Source organism: Mixophyes fleayi, chromosome 6 (assembly GCF_038048845.1).
Source record: "Mixophyes fleayi isolate aMixFle1 chromosome 6, aMixFle1.hap1, whole genome shotgun sequence".
Classification (NCBI taxonomy): domain Eukaryota; kingdom Metazoa; phylum Chordata; class Amphibia; order Anura; family Limnodynastidae; genus Mixophyes; species Mixophyes fleayi.
The window spans coordinates 173989667-174009909 of NC_134407.1; the positions used below are offsets into that span (position 1 = coordinate 173989667).

Below are 20243 nucleotides of genomic sequence, written 5' to 3' on the forward strand. Positions count from 1 at the left end.
GTTTACTCACATTAACAACTGCTGTTCAAAATCTGCTGTGACTGTTTGAGAGCAGAATAGTTTCTCCAATATTAAACAATGTTGCAGAAGCTCTGGGGCTCTAAAGAGAAACCCTAAATCTGCATTCCATAAGATGCTAAACCCATGCATTCTTTACTTCACCAGCCGCTGTTATATCTGCACCCATTTAAGCAGGGAAGTGTTTGAGAGAATGAGAAGCAGCAGGCCACAAACATGTATTACCGATGTTACATGAAAACCATTAACAATTTTCATTTAATACTGAAATTCCTACAGCTGTGCATATATTATATAGGTGTCATTAGTCTGGGAAAGTTGGTGCTAGCTGACCTGTGTGGAGGATGTAGTGGGGAGACTGGGTGAGTGACCATGGGAGGTTGAGATCGAGTCATAGAGTAGGAGTGTTTGGAGGGCATATTTTGAGGTGGAGTGTTGGTACTTCATCCCAGTGAACGATATGTTTATAGACGCAGTCACCGAAAAGAACACAACATTTTGGTGGTGGTTCCGCTTCTGGTTTGGATATCATGTAAAGTTTATTTGTGTTCACAACATAGGAGTCTCCTCTCTCTAATAATTTGCTTAGGTATATGTAGTTTGGGTGACAAAGGGATGTTTTTTGTTTTAGTTTTAATACTATGTCATTGCTAGATTTTGATAAGATCATGTTTTAGTTGCTATTTTTTGCTACTGCTTTTGAACTAAATTGAGATAACAATAAGAGAGATGGTGGGTATATCCAGAGGGGAAAAGTGTAATTTTAACTATTGTTTTTAGTGAGACCAGTTGTACACAATGATACCTATGCTACCTAATGCATTAGAAACAAAACATGCTATTTTTCCTTATGTATGTCATGAAGAAGGACCAATGCAAAATATGGCATGGTTTTAAATCACAGTGGATATGCCAATACATTATACTGAAATTGTAAATAAAAAAAACAAGTGTAATATAGTGTGCAACTTAATAGTCTTTGGTAAACATATTACTGTTTTTTGTTTGGGTTATCTGTAGAGTATTGTTCATGCATATTCTTCACTTGTCAGAATTCAAGCAGAAAAGAACGAATACGGAAGTGAGGCTGATCTCTATGGACTAGTGTCTAATATTCTCGATGAACCAGACAAAACACAGCCTTATTCTGGCAATGGGTATGTACTGAACATTTTAAGAACCCTGTTATTTTTTTCTAATAACCTTTATGTTAGTCACAAGCAGTTTTCATCTATTGCAATTCCCTGATCCTTCTTTTTTTCCTTTTTCTTTGATGTCTTCACTTAGTACAAGCTCCATGTATTGTGCTTGTGACTCAGTATAAAAGTGTATTGAGATGCAGTGCAGCATTGAAACAGTGAAGTAAAATCTCAACCCTAGATATAAGGAATATATAAGTGTTATAATTAAAGTTTAAAGGAGTGTATATATAGTCATGTTTAACAGGCTAGCGTTTAATTTACAATAGGTATGCCTTAAAGGTATCCCCCTAATGTGGAACTTACCCTTAATATATAGGTTTGGGGTTCTTATCTTAGCACCCATACTGTTTGTTAAATATTGCATAGTCCCAGGACATAAATGGGGACCTCTGCTGTACTGCTACTGTTTCAAGAGGATTTTGCGTGGTAGAGATCTGATACTCAGATCAAAATGACAGCTGGTTACTGATTTGACATGTGCAGCTACATTTCTACTCATGCATTGTTCAATGTTAACCTCACTTTCCACTGCAGCTTATTTAAACGTAAAGTGTTGCTTCCCCACTCCATTACAAACAACTGAATCCCCATCCCTTATTTTTAGTGTCCAAATTAGATGTGATGCATGCTAAAAAGTTGAGAATTCAATAATTTGAGTTGCTGTGGCATCTCTGGTCCTGCCTTTGTGTATCTTTAGCTCAAGTCACACTGCATTTTTGCACAAGTTTGCCAAGCTGTTATTCTGTGTTTACTTAGTTAGAGAAGCATCTTCCTTCTAACATTGCAACATGCTGCAGAAAGAGAATGTGGTAGACTTATTTGGTTAAGTATAACATTTCCAGTTTTTTAATATATATATTATTCAAATCCGTAGTATTCACCTTTGGCATGTATTAATGGCAAATAGTGGTTTTACTTGTGCTTTAGCACAAACAGGACTAAAGATGTTTGACATTGTTTATTCTATTCCTTATTCTTTCAGCCATTTTAATCTAATAGGCTAGTTCCCTGCTGTGTCCTCCAGTAGGATTACTGATGGGCTTAGAATTGAATGTTTGATAAACTCCTTAAGCTTTTCTATATGCATTTGCAATGCTGGCCAACATGCTGTTATATCTCCTCATGCCTAATGATCCAGAAATATTATCATTATCTTTCCATTTATGAAGCGTAGACATATTATGCCGCTCTGTACATTAAGCGGATCATGACATGACACAAAGAAATTACGTATAATGACATGAAACAGAAGGTAAAGATGGCCCTGCCCAAATAAGCTTAGGCTCTAAGGTGTGGTAGGGAACACATGATACAAAAGGTAGCGAAATGACAATTGGTGAGGAAAGAACAAGTGGCTGTTATGCCGCTGCATTATCAGTCTCCAATAATAAAACAGACATTGGCGACTGGTTGGAATGAGCAGAGACACTAAACATGTACCAGACACTGTGGAAGTCTTTAATCTGCTGGCGCCACAACTGTCCTTCACCATTTATCATAACTGAATGGCCATCCACCTCTGATTCTGGAGGAGGCTTTTGCTTTTGAGCTGCACAGGCACCCTTGTGGTTATCTCTAAGTTTGGAGTTACTATGTGTAGACCAGTGTTCTTCTTTAGTGTTATGCTCGCTGCTGGAGAAAGACCCTAAACAGTAATACCACTTTCATACTGCCGCCCCGGCAATATCCCGGGTTGTTAACCCGGGATATTGCCGGGGCACAGGGCAGTATAGATAAGAAGATTCCCGAGTCGGGCGGGTTCATACTGCACCTGCCCGACCCGGGTTTTAGAAAAAAATAAGTGTAAAAAAATACATAACAAATGTTCACTTAACTTATTTTCAGCCAGCGGTGTCTCCGGTGCGTTGCCGGCTGTCAGGGGGACCTCTGGGTACTAAAATGACGTCATTTCTAGTCCATTAGAAATGACGTCATTTTAGTACCCAGAGGTCCCCCTGACAGCCGGCAACGCACCGGAGACACCGCTGGCTGAAAATAAGTTAAGTGAACATTTGTTATGTATTTTTTATTAATTAAAATCTTTTTTTTTTACTTCCCCATTTTTTTTTTTTTAACAGTATGAATGGTGAGACCCGGGAATTACACGGGTTGCACCATTCATACTGCAGGCGAGCGGGGTCCAACCCGGGAATTACCCCTCGCAAAATCCCGGGTCTAAGTCCCGGGATTTTAGACCCGGGATTTTGTGGTTGGACTATTCATACTGCACCAAGACACGGGTTTTTCAGCGTGCCTCTGCAAAAACCCGGGTTTTTGGTGCAGTATGAATGGGGTATTAGTTGTTCCCCATGTTTGTTGGCAGTGAGTCCAATAGCTGAACTGAGACGGTATTCAGTAATATACCAACCACTGCAGCTGTTTAGAAAAAGGAGTTATTGCTTAACTCTTAAGAAAAGCAAAGTTTATGTCGGTATACTGAATATGAAATTTATTCTGTATTTAGATTTGTTGTCGGCATAACAATATATCAACAGAGTAGATAAATACACACACACACACACACACACACTTGCCACAGGTGATTTAGTGTCGCAGTTTCGATGAGTAATTTATCTATAATGAGGACTGTATGAGTTCAAAAAGATCATTTTGTATATATCTTATTATTGTTTTAGGGGAGTTATGTGTATGTATTATAACTATAAGGAATTTGCTCGAATAATGTTTCAGATATTTTGTAGCAGGTTTTATATTATGTAATAAGGAGTCTTACCTGGGATATACAAAACAGGCCTGCTTCATTAAAAGGGATGCAAAACCAACATAAATCTTGGTTTTTTTTTTCGTGTTTTTGGTTTTTTAAATCGCTCATAAATCAGGCATATGAAGTATTCAAGAAGCAGTGGATCTTAAGATACGTCTGTGACAGGATGGACCACCTATGCCGCCCTGCCTGTTGTTGCTGGGAACCGGCTGGGTTTACTTTGCCACCGTTCCCTTTCCTTATCCCAAATGCGCCTTATTGACGCAATAGGAGGGGCTTACAATGCTGCCACCACTGAGCTCCTTTTATGGCACTTAGAACCACGTTCCTTCTGGGTAACTGACGCTGCTAGTGTACCTCTTTGCTGGTGTACCCGGGCTGGTACTCCTGACCTCTCACTATAGATCAGGGTTGCTGTGGATGGATCCCCCCTGGCCTATCACACTAAACAGGGCTGCTTGGGTAGCAGGCAGAGCGGTGGTACTGGAAAAGCTTGGGTCCAAACCTCAGACAGCTGAAGAACGAATTAGATTTAAGGTCTAATCTGAAGGTCACAGGATTACAGCAGTATTGAAGATGTTTTCAAGCAGGTCTTGAAGCAAGATGTTTATTTGCTCTCACTGGTTAAAGGTCCCAGTGATCAGGTCAGTTGAAATCAGAAGAATACATTACTTGCTCACACAGCTCACCTTTTATACAGTTCAGACATAACTCCTAGCAGAGGTAAGCCAGTCCCTTGGACCTAGCTGGCTCCAACTCATCTAGAATATTCCCTCAGATCTCAGGATGTAATCTAATTTTGCATCTAATAATTGAACTTCCATATCAACTTGATTTCCATCAGATCTCAGGATGTAATTGTTAGGAACCCCTCCAGCCGGCACAACACAACCCGGAATCTACTCTGCCAGTCAGGTGTTCACTGGAGCCCCTGATGGTGGGGACAGACTGGGCCGCAGACTGACAGAGGGTCGTGAAGTGCGTACCAGCTGGGGAGAACCCAGGCAAGAGGAGTCAGGTCCACGCAGAGGTCAAGGGCCGGCAGCAGACAACAGTATCGATGAACAAGCTGAGGTCAGGGGTCACAGGCAAATAGCAGAACGGGTAAACAGGCCAAAGATCAGGGTCACAGGAAACACGAGCAAGGTCCAAATCAAAGCCAAGGGTCATACACGGGGAGTCAAATAGAGATATCAGGATACAGGACAGGAACTAGCAGGTTAGCAGACTGGAACACAGGAGCTATAACCGGCAATGAGGCAGCAGACCTCATTGCCTTAAATACCAGTGGCCACCAATCAGAGCCTAGCTCTGAATTAGACACAGCCCCCAGCATAATTAATAGGCTGCATTAATTAGCCCACAGGCTAGGACATATGGTGAGCGCTGCGCCCGGCTTCCTCTCATTGCCGGGACGCAGCGCTGAAGCGTCTTCTCGTTGCCCTGGCAACGGCCGGGTCAGGGCCGGAAGTGACGTCCCGGTCGCCATAGCGATGGCCGGGACGCAGGTTAGTGAGTCGCGGCGGCTGGGCACCGCCGCGGCTCGTAAGAGTACCCCCCCCCCCTTGAGGAGGGGTCGAGGGACCCCGACATCCAGGTTTTCTTGGGAACCTCCTGAAGAATTCCCTCAATTGTTTAGGGGCATGGAGTTGTCTTCGCGGAACCCAAGATCGCTCTTCTAACCCGCGGTTCCTCCACTGCACCAGGAAGTGCACCTGTCCTTGCACTTTTTTGGAATCTAAAATCCTTTGAACCACATATCTTAGTGGCTTACTCGAACTTCCCCCAGGCACAGTTGAGGATTGGCTAGGATACAATACCGGCTTCAACAATGAACAATGAAATGTGTTCGGAATTTTTAGTGAACTAGAAATCTTCAATCTAAAAGCTACCGGATTGATCTGTTTGGTAATCATGAACGGCCCAATAAATTTAGGCCCTAGTTTTTTACAAGGCTGTCTGAGCCTAAGATTTCTAGTTGATAGCCATACTTTCTGGCCCACTTTGAATGGGCAGGTGGTACGGTGGCGATCCGAAAATTTTTTGGCCGACAATGAGGATTTTTTTCAAGGAGGACTGAACTTTCCCCCAAATTACTTTCAGATCAGCAACTGTGGAATGAATCTCCGGAATACCAGCAGATTTGAGAGAGTACAGAGAATTAGACCTGGGATGGAAACCGAAGTTACAGTAGAACGGGGAAGTTTGAGTAGATGAGTGAGATGAGTTATTGTAGGCAAACTCTGCCCAAGGCAGCAAAGATGACCAGTTGTCATGGAATTCTGAGGAATAACATCGGAGGAACTGTTCAAGTGCTTGGTTAACCCTTTCAGTTTGCCCGTTAGACTGAGGGTGGTATGCAGATGACAGACTGATCCGGATTCCGAGGAGGGTGCAGAAGGATTTCCAGAATTGTGCTATGAATTGTGAACCACGATCAGAAACAATATCGGAAGGAAGTCCATGGAGCCGGAAAACATGTTGTATGAAGAGAATGGCCAGATCTCGAGCTGTAGGAAGCCTGGTTAATGGGATGAAATGTGCCATTTTACTGAAACGGTCCACCACAACCCAAATAGTATTATGTCCTGCAGAAGGTGGCAAATCAACAATAAAATCCATGGACAAATGTGTCCAAGGTTTTGCAGGAATGGGCAATGGAAGCAATTGACCCACCGGGCGAGTCCTGGGGACTTTGTTCCTGGCACAAATTTCACACGAGAGGACATGACTCTTGACGTCAGCGGACAAGGATGGCCACCAGACCGTACGGTAAAGGATCTCCAGCGTCTTATAAACTCCAGGGTGTCCAGCAGACCTACTATTATGCGCCTCTGCAAGAACCGCCTTCCTTAGATGGACTGGAACAAAAAGACGTTGTTCCGGAGTAGTATCAGGGGCTAATTTCTGGAATCTCTGAAGTGTGATACTCAGATCTTGGGTTAATCCAACATGGATTATGGAAGGAGGAATAATAGGCTCTGGGTTCGAAACTGGAACGTGGTGTGCCAAGAAACTTCTGGACAGAGCATCTGCCCGGACATTTTTGGAACCCGGTCGATAGGTGATCAGGAAATTGAACCGGGTAAAGAATAACGATCAACGGGCCTGTCTGGGATTTAGACGTTTGGCCGATTGTATATATTGCAAGTTCTTGTGGTCGGTAATGACAGAGATCTGATGTGGAGCACCCTCCAGCCAATGTCGCCACTCCTCGAAGGCCCATTTGATTGCCAACAGTTCCCTATTCCCGACATCATAGTTGGCTTCTGAAGAGAACTGGCGGGAGAAATAGGCACACGGGTGTAGACGATTAGTATGAGGGTCCTTCTGTGATAGTATAGCCCCAGCACCGACGTCAGAGGCGTCGACCTCAAGAACAAATGATTTAGCTGGATCCGGGTGTCTAAGGACCTGAGCAGAGACAAAGGCTTTTTTCAGGCTTTCGAATGAGGCTACTGCTTGAGGCGACCAATTAGTTGGATCCATTCCTTTACGGGTTAGGGCGACAATGGGAGCCACGATGTCCGCAAAACCTGGAATGAACCTTCTATAATAATTGGAGAAGCCCAGAAACCTCTGCACCGCCTTAAGGTTGTTTGGTTGCACCCAATCTAGAATAGCCTGAACCTTAGTTGGATCCATGGAGAATCCCTCAAGAGATTATGTAACCTAAAAAGGACACTTTCTGCACCTCGAACTCACACTTTTCTAGTTTGGCGTAAAGGTGGTTCTCTCGCAGTCTTCGTAGAACTTGTTTAACGTGATTCTGATGTACAGACAGAGATCTGGAATAGATGAGGATATCATCTAAATAGACGACCACGAAGCTACCAAGAAAGTCCCGAAGAACCTCATTGATTAAGTCCTGGAATACTGCAGGTGCATTGCTAAGACCGAACGGCATAACCAAGTATTCATAATGGCCAGAGTGCGTATTGAATGCCGTCTTCCACTCGTCTCCCTCCTTGATATGGATGAGGTTATACACTCCACGAAGATCGATTTTTGAGAAGACAGTAGCACCTCTCAGCTGATCAAATAATACGGAGATGAGCGGAAGGGGATAGGTATTCTTGATTGTAATAAGATTCAATCCCCGGTAATCAATACAGGGTCTTAGTCCTCCGTCCTTTTTGGATACAAAGAAGCATCCTGCTCCTACGGGAGATTTAGATGGCCTGATGAAGCCCTTCTCCAGATTTTCTTCAATGTATTCCTGCATGGACTTGGTCTCCGGACCAGAGAGAGAGTACAAGCGACCCTTAGGCAACTAGGAACCAGGAATAAGCTCGATGGCACAGTCAAAGTCACGGTGAGGTGGTAAGGTGTCAGCAGCTTTCTTGGAGAACACATCCCAGAACTCATGATATTGTGAGGGAAGCTGCTCCGGAATAGACTGAATCACCCGCAGGGGCAGTGACAAGCAGGACTGTGTACAGTAAGAGCTCCACTGGACAATTTCTCCTTTTACCCAGTCCATGACAGGGTTATGACGGGAAAGCCATGGGTGGCCCAAGATCAAGGGAACTGATGAACAATCGATAAGAAGGAAGGTTATTGACTCTGAATGGAGAGCTCCGATTTTTAATTGTAGTGGCGAGGTCTCCCAGGAAATCTTGCCACCACGCAACGGACCTCCATCTAATCCACAGACAGTAATAGCGGACTTGAGTTTTACCATCGGAATTTTAGCAGCGCGGGCGAACCCGATGTCCAGGAAGTTGCCTTCAGCTCCACTATCAACGAAGGCGGACAGGTCCATTGAACGAGCACTAAACATGAGCTGTACAGGGATCAATACGGCGTTTTTCGGGGAGACAATCTGCAGACCTAGGTGAACTTTCCCCTCGTTCCCTAGGCATGCTCTTTTCCCGGCTTATTCGGGCAGGAACGGGAGAAGTGGCCTTTTGTGCCGCAATAGAGACATAGGCCCTGTGATCTTCTCTTGTCTCTTTCCTCAGGGGAGAGACGATACGCCCCAATTGCATGGGTTCCTCACCATCCGTGGGAACAGGAATGAAGCCGGATAGAGGTGATGATGTCTCCTTTTCGATTTTCCGCTCTTTAAATCTCCTGTCGATTTTAATGGAGAGGTGCATCAGATCCTCCAGAGAGGTAGGAGATGGGTACTGCACCAAAGAGTCTTTGACCTGTTCCGACAGGCCAAGACGGAACTGACTCCGCAAGGCAGGATCATTCCATCCACTATCAGGTGACCATCTACGGAATTCAGCGCAGTATTCCTCTGCCGAGCGCCGGCCTTGTTTCAAGGCCCGTAGATGAGTTTCAGCGGAGGCAGTACGGTCCGGGTCGTCATATAGTAGACCTAACGCCTCGAAGAAAGCGTCTACTGACTGCATGGCAGGACTGGTCTGCGGCAAGGAAAACGCCCAGGACTGGGGGTCACCCTGTAGAAGGGAAATGATAATCCCGACTCTTTGATGCTCTGACCCGGAGGAGCGGGGTCTCAATCGGAAATAGAGCTTGCAGCTCTCCCTGAAATTCCGAAACGGGGACCTATTTCCAGAGAAGCGATCCGGCAAGTTCATCTTAGGTTCACAGACGGAACTTGGAGTGGGTTGTGACACTTTTGCGGCTTCTTCTTGAACAGACAGACGCTCAGCCAATCCCTGGATCATCTGATATAAGGACTCAACATGGGCTGCTAGGGCTTGTGCCGGAGACGGTGAGGATCCACTTGCATCCATTCCAACCTCGTCTCCGTGAGTGGGCCGGTTATAATGTTAGGAACCCCTCCAGCCGGCACAACACAACCCGGAATCTACTCTGCCAGTCAGGTGTTCACTGGAGCCCCTGATGGTGGGGACAGACTGGGCCGCAGACTGACAGAGGGTCGTGAAGTGCGTACCAGCTGGGGAGAACCCAGGCAAGAGGAGTCAGGTCCACGCAGAGGTCAAGGGCCGGCAGCAGACAACAGTATCGATGAACAAGCTGAGGTCAGGGGTCACAGGCAAATAGCAGAACGGGTAAACAGGCCAAAGATCAGGGTCACAGGAAACACGAGCAAGGTCCAAATCAAAGCCAAGGGTCATACACGGGGAGTCAAATAGAGATATCAGGATACAGGACAGGAACTAGCAGGTTAGCAGACTGGAACACAGGAGCTATAACCGGCAATGAGGCAGCAGACCTCATTGCCTTAAATACCAGTGGCCACCAATCAGAGCCTAGCTCTGAATTAGACACAGCCCCCAGCATAATTAATAGGCTGCATTAATTAGCCCACAGGCTAGGACATATGGTGAGCGCTGCGCCCGGCTTCCTCTCATTGCCGGGACGCAGCGCTGAAGCGTCTTCTCGTTGCCCCGGCAACGGCCGGGTCAGGACCGGAAGTGACGTCCCGGTCGCCATAGCGACGGCTGGGACGCAGGTGAGTGAGTCGCGGCGGCTGGGCACCGCCGCGGCTCGTAACAGTAATCTAGTTTTGCATCTAACACAATATAACTTTCACATCCCCCCTTCAGATGTTCTGTCTCCATTGTTTAGAGTTCCTGTCTGTCTAACAGGACCTGCATTCAGGTAACGCCCCCCCCTGTTGTGCATTCAAGTGTTGGTTACTCACATTGAATAGACTTAGCCATAATGATTTTACACAAAATACAGCACGTATTGGCATTTTTGTTCCTTAATGAATCAGGCCCAATATGGTTTTAACAATTGTTTTAGTTTATACTGAACAAATTGGATAGTCTTCCCGCTAACCTTTTTAAAACGGCCATAGAGCATTAGTAGTCAGCTTTGAAAAAGTCAGAAGGAATCAGACAAAATGTGTAAGCTGTGTGTTCATATAGAGGATCTTTGAAGGGCTCTTAACGGTGTGCAACAGTGAGCTAGGAGAAATGTGAAGAACCGCCTCTTGTTTTCAGCACAGAAGCTGTTTATGTGAGAACATTTTGGCGTTTACCATTGGAGCACCCCAGAATACCATATACTTGTACCAGGAGTTTGGGAGTAAACCAGACCTGTCAAACTTAAAGCCCCAATTGGGCCAAATAATTAAAGTCTAAGATTGCGTTCGCCGCAAGAAAAAGAAAAAGTTTCATATGCAATTTTGTCAGGTGTATTATTAAGAAAAAGCAAAATTAAAGTTTAATGTTTTTTTCCCGATGCTGTACACTGCCCTCCATGCTGCTTTGCTCCACTTTATCTGTCTCCCTGTTTCACACTGTGCCCTCCATGCTGCTTTTGCAACCCTTAACTTACCTTTCTATTACCTTCTTTCTGCTCTTCGTTTTTCTTTTCTTCTTAGCCTAGGTTGAACTTTATAATCAATGACCAGTAATAATACTACTGCTGGGTACATATTTAAATTATAATCTACTCTGCTATTAATATAAAATGTTTGATTTTAATATGTGAGAAATTTGAATAAATTTATGGTGACATTTCCTTATGATTGCAACTTTTGCCACGATTGAATTAAAAGATTTCTGCTTATTATGAGTGAATATATCATTACTTTTCATAAATAGGATTAAACTATGATTATTTACACAGTTTTTCCATACCACACCGCTGTTTTTTTTTATAGAATTGTCTCTAGATCTTCTAAACAACCTTGTCCTTGGTGTGATTACACTCCTTGGCAGCCCCACAATAATTTCCACTACTATATTTGTTGGCGATGACTATGTGGGATTTAGGGTGCAGAACTGAACTAAAGTGCAGCCATCTCCCATCCACATGCAATCCAAAATCATCTGACAGCAGTAACGGACCACACAAGATATTTTGGGGCATATTCAATTGTAAGCGTTACACTGAAAAGTAACGCAGCACACGCACTATTACCGTCATTACGGTAATAGTGCGCATAAATACTGTTATTACGGTAGTTTTCTCGCTGGATTTCAGCTCGCAGATCAGGGAGCTGCGAGCTGAAATCCAACTTAGTATTAACGTAATAACGGTAATAGTTTTTCCGCGGCGGAAACCGCGGACATTTGAATATGCCTCTTTGAGTGTTGTAGCATTGTTTATTTACATTTTTGTGTACTAAGGCAGTATTATTTAAATACTTTATATACTTTATCTGTCTTTGTTAGTAGTAGAAAAAAGAGGAGCAGAAAGAATCATATTAAAGCCTGCATTTCATCTTTTGTCTACTTTGTTTTGTTTATAGAATTTGCTCTCCCATTTTGAAATCCGTGTGGCCTTTGAATATGAACAAACTGTCTGATCACCAGGACCTACTGCCAGATATTAAAGAATCTGAGGATCTGGCAATTATGCAGCAGAATTTTTATGGCTCAGAGTCCTTGCCCAGCACAGAAACACACAAGAAACAGGATTTATACCATGGGCTGACTGATCTGGAACAAGATGAACACTGGCTTTATTCCTGTCAGACTGATAATCTTGGTAGTTATAATATAAACCCCAAAATGAGCATTCAGGACTATTCTCTTCCCAAGAACAGGATCACTATGTCCACTGCGTTGCCTGAAACATCCAAAGATTGCTTTCAGAAGAGAGATTCATTGGTTTCACCATTGAACAAGTATAACTTTGAAACAGACATTGGTAGGTTTGATATGATAAATCATAGTAAAACCAAGCATGGTAAATGCTCCATTCAGGATTTAAAAAATTGCACAAATGTGTCGTCCGAATTTCCTAATTTTGATGCAGAAACATATGCTAAATTATTCCAAGTAAAACTAAACTGTCAAAAACGTGATGATTTTATGCCGGATCAAAATTATACTGCTGCAAAGGCAACACTATTGATGACGGATAGACCTTTCCCAAAAGATTCCACATTTGTGTCTGAATACGACCACAAGACGGATTATGGAGTGAAAACACTTTCTGGAGGTAGCAGTGCTTTTGTTAATCACTTAAAGAAGTTGAACCAAATGAGACACGATTTACAAAATTCAGACTACTTTAAGCCTTCAAGCCTTATGTCCTCTATACCCACTGGTAATTCAAACAGATCGTCGTGGGTGAATGGCCAGGCTGAGAGCAACTCTCACAACACATATTGCAATCAGGTCAAGTTAAATGGTGTTCTATCTAATTCCCAGAGGAATCCTAATCTTGTCTCCAACTATTCTTCAGTGTACTCTCCACTTATATCTACCAGCAGTTTCCAAAAATACAGCAATGAGAATCCATCATTTTCACCCTATGAAAACAGCACTGCTGACAGGACACAGGAAGGTTTTGGCAAAACTAGAGAGGAGCGCATATTTGAATCCATCTCTGAAAAAAGGTTGAAGCCATTAAATGGTGTTTGTGAGAATGCATCAAGCGGGTATAGTCTATTAGACAACACTGGCAAAAGGATTTTTCCAGAGAAAAAACAGAGCATGCAGTACAATTTAGATGAGAAGACTTTTGAAGGTGTAGCCCAAAGCTATAAGGAGTTGCTTGGCAGTGCACTCAACTATAATAATCAAAGACAAGGAAGTAGTGATAATAAGCCACTAGATGGCAGCAAATTGACCCATCCTCAGAGCACATATTTTCCTAATGGGCTGATGATGGGTGACCTGCGTAACAACTTTACCACACACGCTTCTAACAATTTCACGTCACAATTTCCTCATAACTTGGGTCACACCATCCATCCAATAATGGACAACTATGATCCATATTCTTATGGAGACTTGGGACAAGTGTGTCCACAGCTCAATGACCTCCTACATGGTGATGCCTCCTTTCATGGCTTGGCTCCAATGTTCAACTCTCAGAGGTCAATGAAGCCTCGAAGCATACCTGCAAGTGAACTTCATCTTCATCTGGAAGAATGTTATGAGCAGTGCAGAGCTTTGGAAAAAGAGAGGAAAAGGGTATGTACAGAGATACTGTTCAAGCTACCAGTTAGTATACAGTATATATAGCTAGTTTAGCAAAGCTTATTTTTCCTTTTGCAAATTGTATTAATACATTGTTTTACTTTAGTTCTACCTGCATCCATGATATTTGTGAGCGATGCGAATGCATTAAAGTACCATGGACAAAATGCAGAAAATAGACATTGTGCTTAATTGTTCTACTGTCACCTATGATATTTGTGAGCTATAACAATCCAGTAATAATAGTACTAATAATACTAATGCTTGCACACATTTCCAGGTGTGCTACAATGTTATTTTTAGCGTTTGAATTTATTTTGTCATTCGTCCAATTGGGGACACTGAGACCATGGGTTATAGAGGCTCCAATTAGTACTCATCTATTAGTGTTTTTCTTCAGTAGAGTTGTGCTGAAGAAGACAGGATAGTTAAGGTTATCTTCCTTTAGTGAGCAGAGCCCCTAGAAAATGGTGCCAACCATCTTGGCTGCCAGGTCACGCCCCCTGCTGAGTTTTTTTTAGTTTCTTGCTTCTTATAGAGTTCACTTTCTCTTTTTATTTTGTAATCTTTGTTTGCCTCTCTCTCTCTCCTCATCATTGAAGGCTGATGGCCGTCTGGCATGCAAATCTGTAGTTTTCACCACTGTGTTGGTAGAACCAGTCTGGCTAAATCCCTTACTCAGTCTTTTCTGAGGTCATGAGGCTTCCTGAGCACCCCCAATGTGCAACTGGAGGGAACCATACCTCCATCTATTTCATCATCTTCAGGACATGACTCCAGACATCAGGAGCCACTTGACATGTCTGGCTCGGTTAGTGTAGGGATTGATTTAAGTTTCCTCTCCTTAGAGAGGACTTTGGAGAACCCTTCAGGGGCGAGATCTCAAAAGTGTCAGAGTCCAGGGATGGTCCCGGCTAAGGGTGAGAATCTCCAAAATCTCCATTAACACCTCAATACGAGAAAACACATTTAAAGTATATACAAGATGGTATCTAGTGCCTTCAAAGGGGAAGGTCTAAATGTTCCTCCCAGGAAGAGGATGAGGTAGCGGATGAGCCAAACATTGAGGACTCCTCTTGCCTTGACAAGGAATCTTTAAGAGATGATAGGTGGTGCATTGTACATCCAGGACAGGAAGGTTTCAGTTGAGTCTGACACAACACTTCTTAGGAGGAGAAAACATTAGATCCATTTCTTTTGTCCCCACTGTTGGATTCTCTGCGCTGTGGGGCATGACCTAAACCTGAACAGAGGTTTCAGGTTACTCACAGATGGCAAAAATGAAATAACTTACCTAAAGTGGAGGCCTCTACAGCACTTTGTATAGTCCATCAGTTTCATTACCAGAATCAGTGGTTCATTTCTACTTTAGATTCCTAGATGAGGGGCATACTGAAAAGCTTGCCATGGATCAGGGATACACTATGCAGCTGTTTCTTCACTACTTCCAGGGAATCAGGTAGGGTACAAGGCACTGGGGGTGGACATTCAGTCCTTACTCACTGCTGGGGAAATCACCCCAGTAACAACATCAGAAGAGGAAGGAATTCTGCTAGTTTAGAACCTTACATTCCTCAACTCTTCATTCGGGAGTATGAAATGGGACAGGTTCAGGGTGTCCATGAACATCTGGGATGCATACTTGCATGTCCATATCTGAGAGGGCCGCTAATGTATTCTCAAATTTGCAGTCCTCTCCCACTATTTCCATTTTCGGCCTCTTTCTTTGGAAAGGGCACCGGTATTGGAGTCCCAGGGTTGGATTATAAATTATCAGTAATTCAATCTGGTTTCTACCCAGAGGCTGGTGTTGGGTTTGATGAGGGACTCCAATAGCAAAGAGAGTTTTCTTCCAGGAAACAAGATAGACTTGCTACACAGACTGGCAAGGTGTCTTGGCTCGCAGATAGATGCCGGCCCTGTTCTGTATGTTAGTCCTGGGGAAGATGGTCTTGACCTTTGAGGCCATGCAGTTGCACCGTTTCATTCAGGGACATTTCAGATTGAGTTTACCTTATAATGAGACAAGCCCCTTTTTCAGATGAACTTAATTGGTTCTTTGTCTCCGAGAATACGTTGCTTGCTCCTTTGGTGGTGGAAGAGGGGCATCTTAAGCAGGGGCTGTCCCTTTGCCATAGGGAGCTGAACATTTCTGTCATCAATTTTCTGCTACTGCAGGTTCTCAAAAGAGTAAAGAAAAAAGGTCCGAGTGCTGTTGGTAGCATCGGAGTGAACAAGGCAGTTCTGGTACAAGGACATTCTCAAGTTGTCTGTGCGACCACTCTGATGTCTCCCTCTAGGGAAGGATCTGCTAACTCCTTTTTTTTTAAATTCTGTTTATTAACCTTCTAACTCTTTTTTTCTTCAGGGCTTGGCTCAACTGGATTTATCAGTGTGGCAGTTGAAGTTATGATTCTTAAGGAGTTGGCGTTCTCTGACAAGGTGTTTGAAACCATGCTCAGGCCCAGAAATCTGTTTCAGCTAGAATTTATCCCATTGTCTGGAAAACTTATGTTTTTTGGTGTGTGAATGCAAAGTCCCCAACCACTTCTTTTCAGTTGAGCTGCCTACTATTGTTCTTACAGGATAATAATTTAAAATCAAGTTCACTCAGGGTTCACATCTCAGTACTCTATTTTATTTCAGAGGACACTTGCACCCTTACTGGAGGTGCAGGCCTTCTAGCAGGTGTTGACACATTTGATATCACTATTCGGACCTTCTTTAGCCTTGGGACTTGAATTTATTGTTGCAGACTTTGCAGCAGGTTTACATTGATCCATTGGAATTTGTGGATCTCAAATTCTCACTTGGAAGACTGTTTTCCTTTTGCCCATTTCCACAGCCCGGAGGATGTATAAATTGGGGGCTTTGTCTATCTTTTATTGCATGTGGATATAGCTGTTTTCTTACGTAACTATCTTTTCAGCGTGGTTTCAAAGTTCCACCTCAATCAGAACATCGTGAATCCAGCAATGGGACAAAATCGGACTTCAGAGGAAAAAGGGATTTCTATTCTTCTAAAGACATGTTCAGGACATTAAGGATATATGTCAGAAGAGTGTAGAAAGACTGATCATCTTCTGGCCCGGTATAATGCTTTTAAAAATTGGCACAGAAGTCAAAACAGATTGTAGCTGGGCAGATCAATTGTCACACTTATATTGGAGTGGGGATGTCTGTTCTTTATTTATTGTTATCTGAAGGCATATTCTACATTATCAAGAAGTGCTTCATGGGTGGCGTGAAGCGGCGCACTGCTTTAGCTGTGCAGCTAGGATGGGAGACCACATGGTTTTTGGTTCATACACAGTTTTTCAAGTTCAGTGTTTTTGCGTCTCAGGTTGCCAGTTCTGAGCCGTCCCTTTTTATGATTTTTTTTGTCCTGTTAAATATTTTCAGGTTAATTGTTTCTCTCTTAGTTTCTTTCTCTCTGGTTCTGTCATGTTGGCTTGGTTAGTAAAGTAACTAAGTTGCCTAGATAACGGGATATAAAGGAGGGAGGATCAAAAGCAATGGAGATTTTCTTTTTGTGTCATCATTCGAACCTCTATCTACCCCAAGGTCTCAGTGTGTTAAGTATAAATATCCCATGTTTATTTTATGTTCAGTGTCCTGTTAGTCCAAGCTGTTCTACTTTGTCAGTCAGTTCTTAATTATATTTTTACAGTTGTTTCTAAAATAAGAAAATCTGCAACGGGCACCTCTTCGCCAACACATTAAGAGGCATATGGTTATGTACACAGAATTAAATAGTAATACTAAAATAATCATTACATCTATACATATGTTTTTCAGGCCGAATCTCTTCTTGTGAAATATTATCCAGGAAAAAAAGTTTCCAGCACAAACAATACTCCTATCCCAAGGCTTACTGCCAACCCTTCCAGAGTTGACCGTTTGATAGTAGATCAGTTGCGTGAACAAGCCAGAGTAAGCACTAAACTAATTGCTTTTCTGTTTTTTGACAGTGCCGTTCTGTTACAGGGAGAAAGTAGAATGTGAAAATCCATAGCTCTCTTTAGGGCAGCACACAGTACTCTAATCTAAATGTATTTTCATACAACTGGACATATTTATGTTTAGTCAGCGGTAACGACACATTTGTAGCAAAGTTAGTGGTAAACTATTGCTTGCTCTCAAACAGCCAAAGTGTGCTTTATTGACATATACTTAAAGGATTTCACCATTAAAATCAAAAATTCAATATCTGGGGAAGTTATTTGAGGTAAATAATACAGCAAAAGGTCACTTACCTGTCCACACTTGCTGTGATGGATCCCGCAATATTAACAGTCCAATCCAAAGCTCCTTTCTCCTGTTTGGAGCAGGCTATTCTGAAACTTACTGCGAATGTGGACACCAGAACATCACAGCCATATGTGCTTGTTGAACATCTCATTCCTAAACCATAGGCACCAATATGGAATTGGTGCCCCCTTTGCTGCTAGAACAGCCTCCACTCTTCTGGGAAGACTTTAAAATAAATTTAGGAAAATGGCAAGTATTCACATCCATTCAGCCACAAGGCCTTCTCTAAACTGTTGCTACAAAGTTAGAAGCACACATTTCTCTAGAATGTCATTGTGTGCTGTAGCATTAAGATTTTCCTTCACTGGAACTAAAGAGCTCAGGTCAAACCATCAAAAGCAGCCCCAGACCATTACTCCTCCTCCACCAGTCTTTACAGTTGGCAGTACGCATTTGGATAGGGAGCATTCTCCTGGCATCTGCCAAACTCAGATTTGTCAGTCAGACTGCCAGATTGTTTGCGTGATTCATCACTCCAGAAAATTAATTTCCACTGCTCCACTGGCAGTCTGCTTTACACCTGTCCAGTCGACGTTTGACATTGGAAATGGTGATCTGAGGCTTGTGTGCGGCAACTGGACTATGGAAACCCAGTTCATGAAACTCCTGAAGTACAGTTCATGTGCTGATGTTACTTCCAGAGACAGTTTGAAACTCTGTAGTGAGTGTTGAAACCAAGGACAGCCTATTGTTAGGACTCTGCAGTCCCATTCTGTAGCTTGTGTGGACAACCACTAAGTGGCTGAGCTGTTGTTCACAATACCAGCACTTACAGTTGACTGGTGCAGAAATTTAACAAGCGAATTAGATTATGTAATTAAGGAAACAAAATCAAATTTATCTGCAAATCCTTAACAGTTTTTTAAACCTTGGAAACAAAATCACCAGACATTACAAAATTACAGAAATCACTGATTTCGCATATCAAATGAATACAACAGTGAGATGGCGGGGGTTTCTGGAGGTATGTAAAAGTGCTGCTTCATAAATCTCATACTTTGTATCCTTACCAGTTAAAAAAAAATTTGGTCAGTGAGTTGTAATGCGAGACTTTTAAACACAGCAATTTTGCCTTGAGTAAATCCCCCGCCAAAAAGCTAAACTTTCACTAAACCTCACAAAAGTAAATTTTCTCCACAGAATCTCTATTTCTGTGATAATCAACCAATTAACGCTGCTGGGGCACTCTGTGGAATATAAACAGAAAAAATGCATTTGGCGTTCATCTGACAACTTCAGAAGGGTTTTTAAATGTTAGACTAATCTATAACTAGTCTGGCTAATAATAACATTGACATTTTATGTTAGAGGGACAGAATAATTAAATCCCTCTCAACCACAACAACGTACAAGTGTTTTCACTTGCTTATTGTAGTTAAAATTCATCAGATTGCATTTTATGAACTTGTTAAGGGGTAAACATTGTGGCTGTAATTACCCAGCTTACTTACTCTTTTAAGTGGGTAGAACATGTAATAAAACATAATTCATGTACTATGCAGAGTTTAGACCAACTGACTGAACTGCACATATATAGCAAATAAAATAATGTATATATTTTTTATACATTTTTTTTTCCTTCTATTCCTACTGCTTTGTAATCACAGTGTATTGGGCTGAATGACGCAAATTGTAAAGGCAAACAATACACCACGGACCGACAGAAAAGAGAAAAGTAGGAGGGAGAAAGCAAGATGAAGAGTGTGGGGAGGAGAGGGGGGGGGGACATGGGGAAAAGGGGACACCTCGCCATGTAAAAGCAGCTTTGCTAGGAAAGGGATGCCAAACAGGAGTGTATATGTCAAGCCCGTCCAAAATTATCAATTTTTATGTGCAGCACTAATCCAAAATGTTTTTTGACATGCTTTCCCCTTGTATTGTGAACTCTTGTGTTTACAAGGTGGCAACTCTTCTGGGTAAAATGGAGCGCTTCCGTAGCTCACCACTCCATGCAAACATTTCCACTGCCCTTGACCGCTACATGGAGGCAATTCACAATGTTCAAGCCCGACGCAAAGATGAGATAGCCAATACGTCAAAATGCCAGAAGCTTGGTAAACCCCGCCATCATGCTGACAGAGGTAAAGAGACTACTGCATGTCAAATTTTGTTATTGTAATATTCTTTGTAAAATGAAATCTAATTTTTTTTTCCTCACGC

At 42.7% G+C, this 20243-nt stretch overlaps 1 protein-coding gene across 7 annotated transcripts in view; it reads left to right on the plus strand.

Annotated features, from left to right (window-relative positions):
- The window catches only part of MEIOC (meiosis specific with coiled-coil domain), a 70566-nt gene that overhangs the window by 48864 nt on the left and 1459 nt on the right, over window positions 1-20243 (plus strand). For 3 of the 7 annotated variants that reach the window (XM_075177315.1, XM_075177316.1, XM_075177314.1), the window contains 4 exons: window positions 1071-1175; window positions 12092-13766; window positions 17571-17705; window positions 19984-20164. In XM_075177315.1, the coding sequence (XP_075033416.1) occupies window positions 1071-1175; window positions 12092-13766; window positions 17571-17705; window positions 19984-20164 (2096 nt within the window). The other 4 variants (XM_075177320.1, XM_075177318.1, XM_075177319.1 and 1 more) reach the window with 4 other exon arrangements.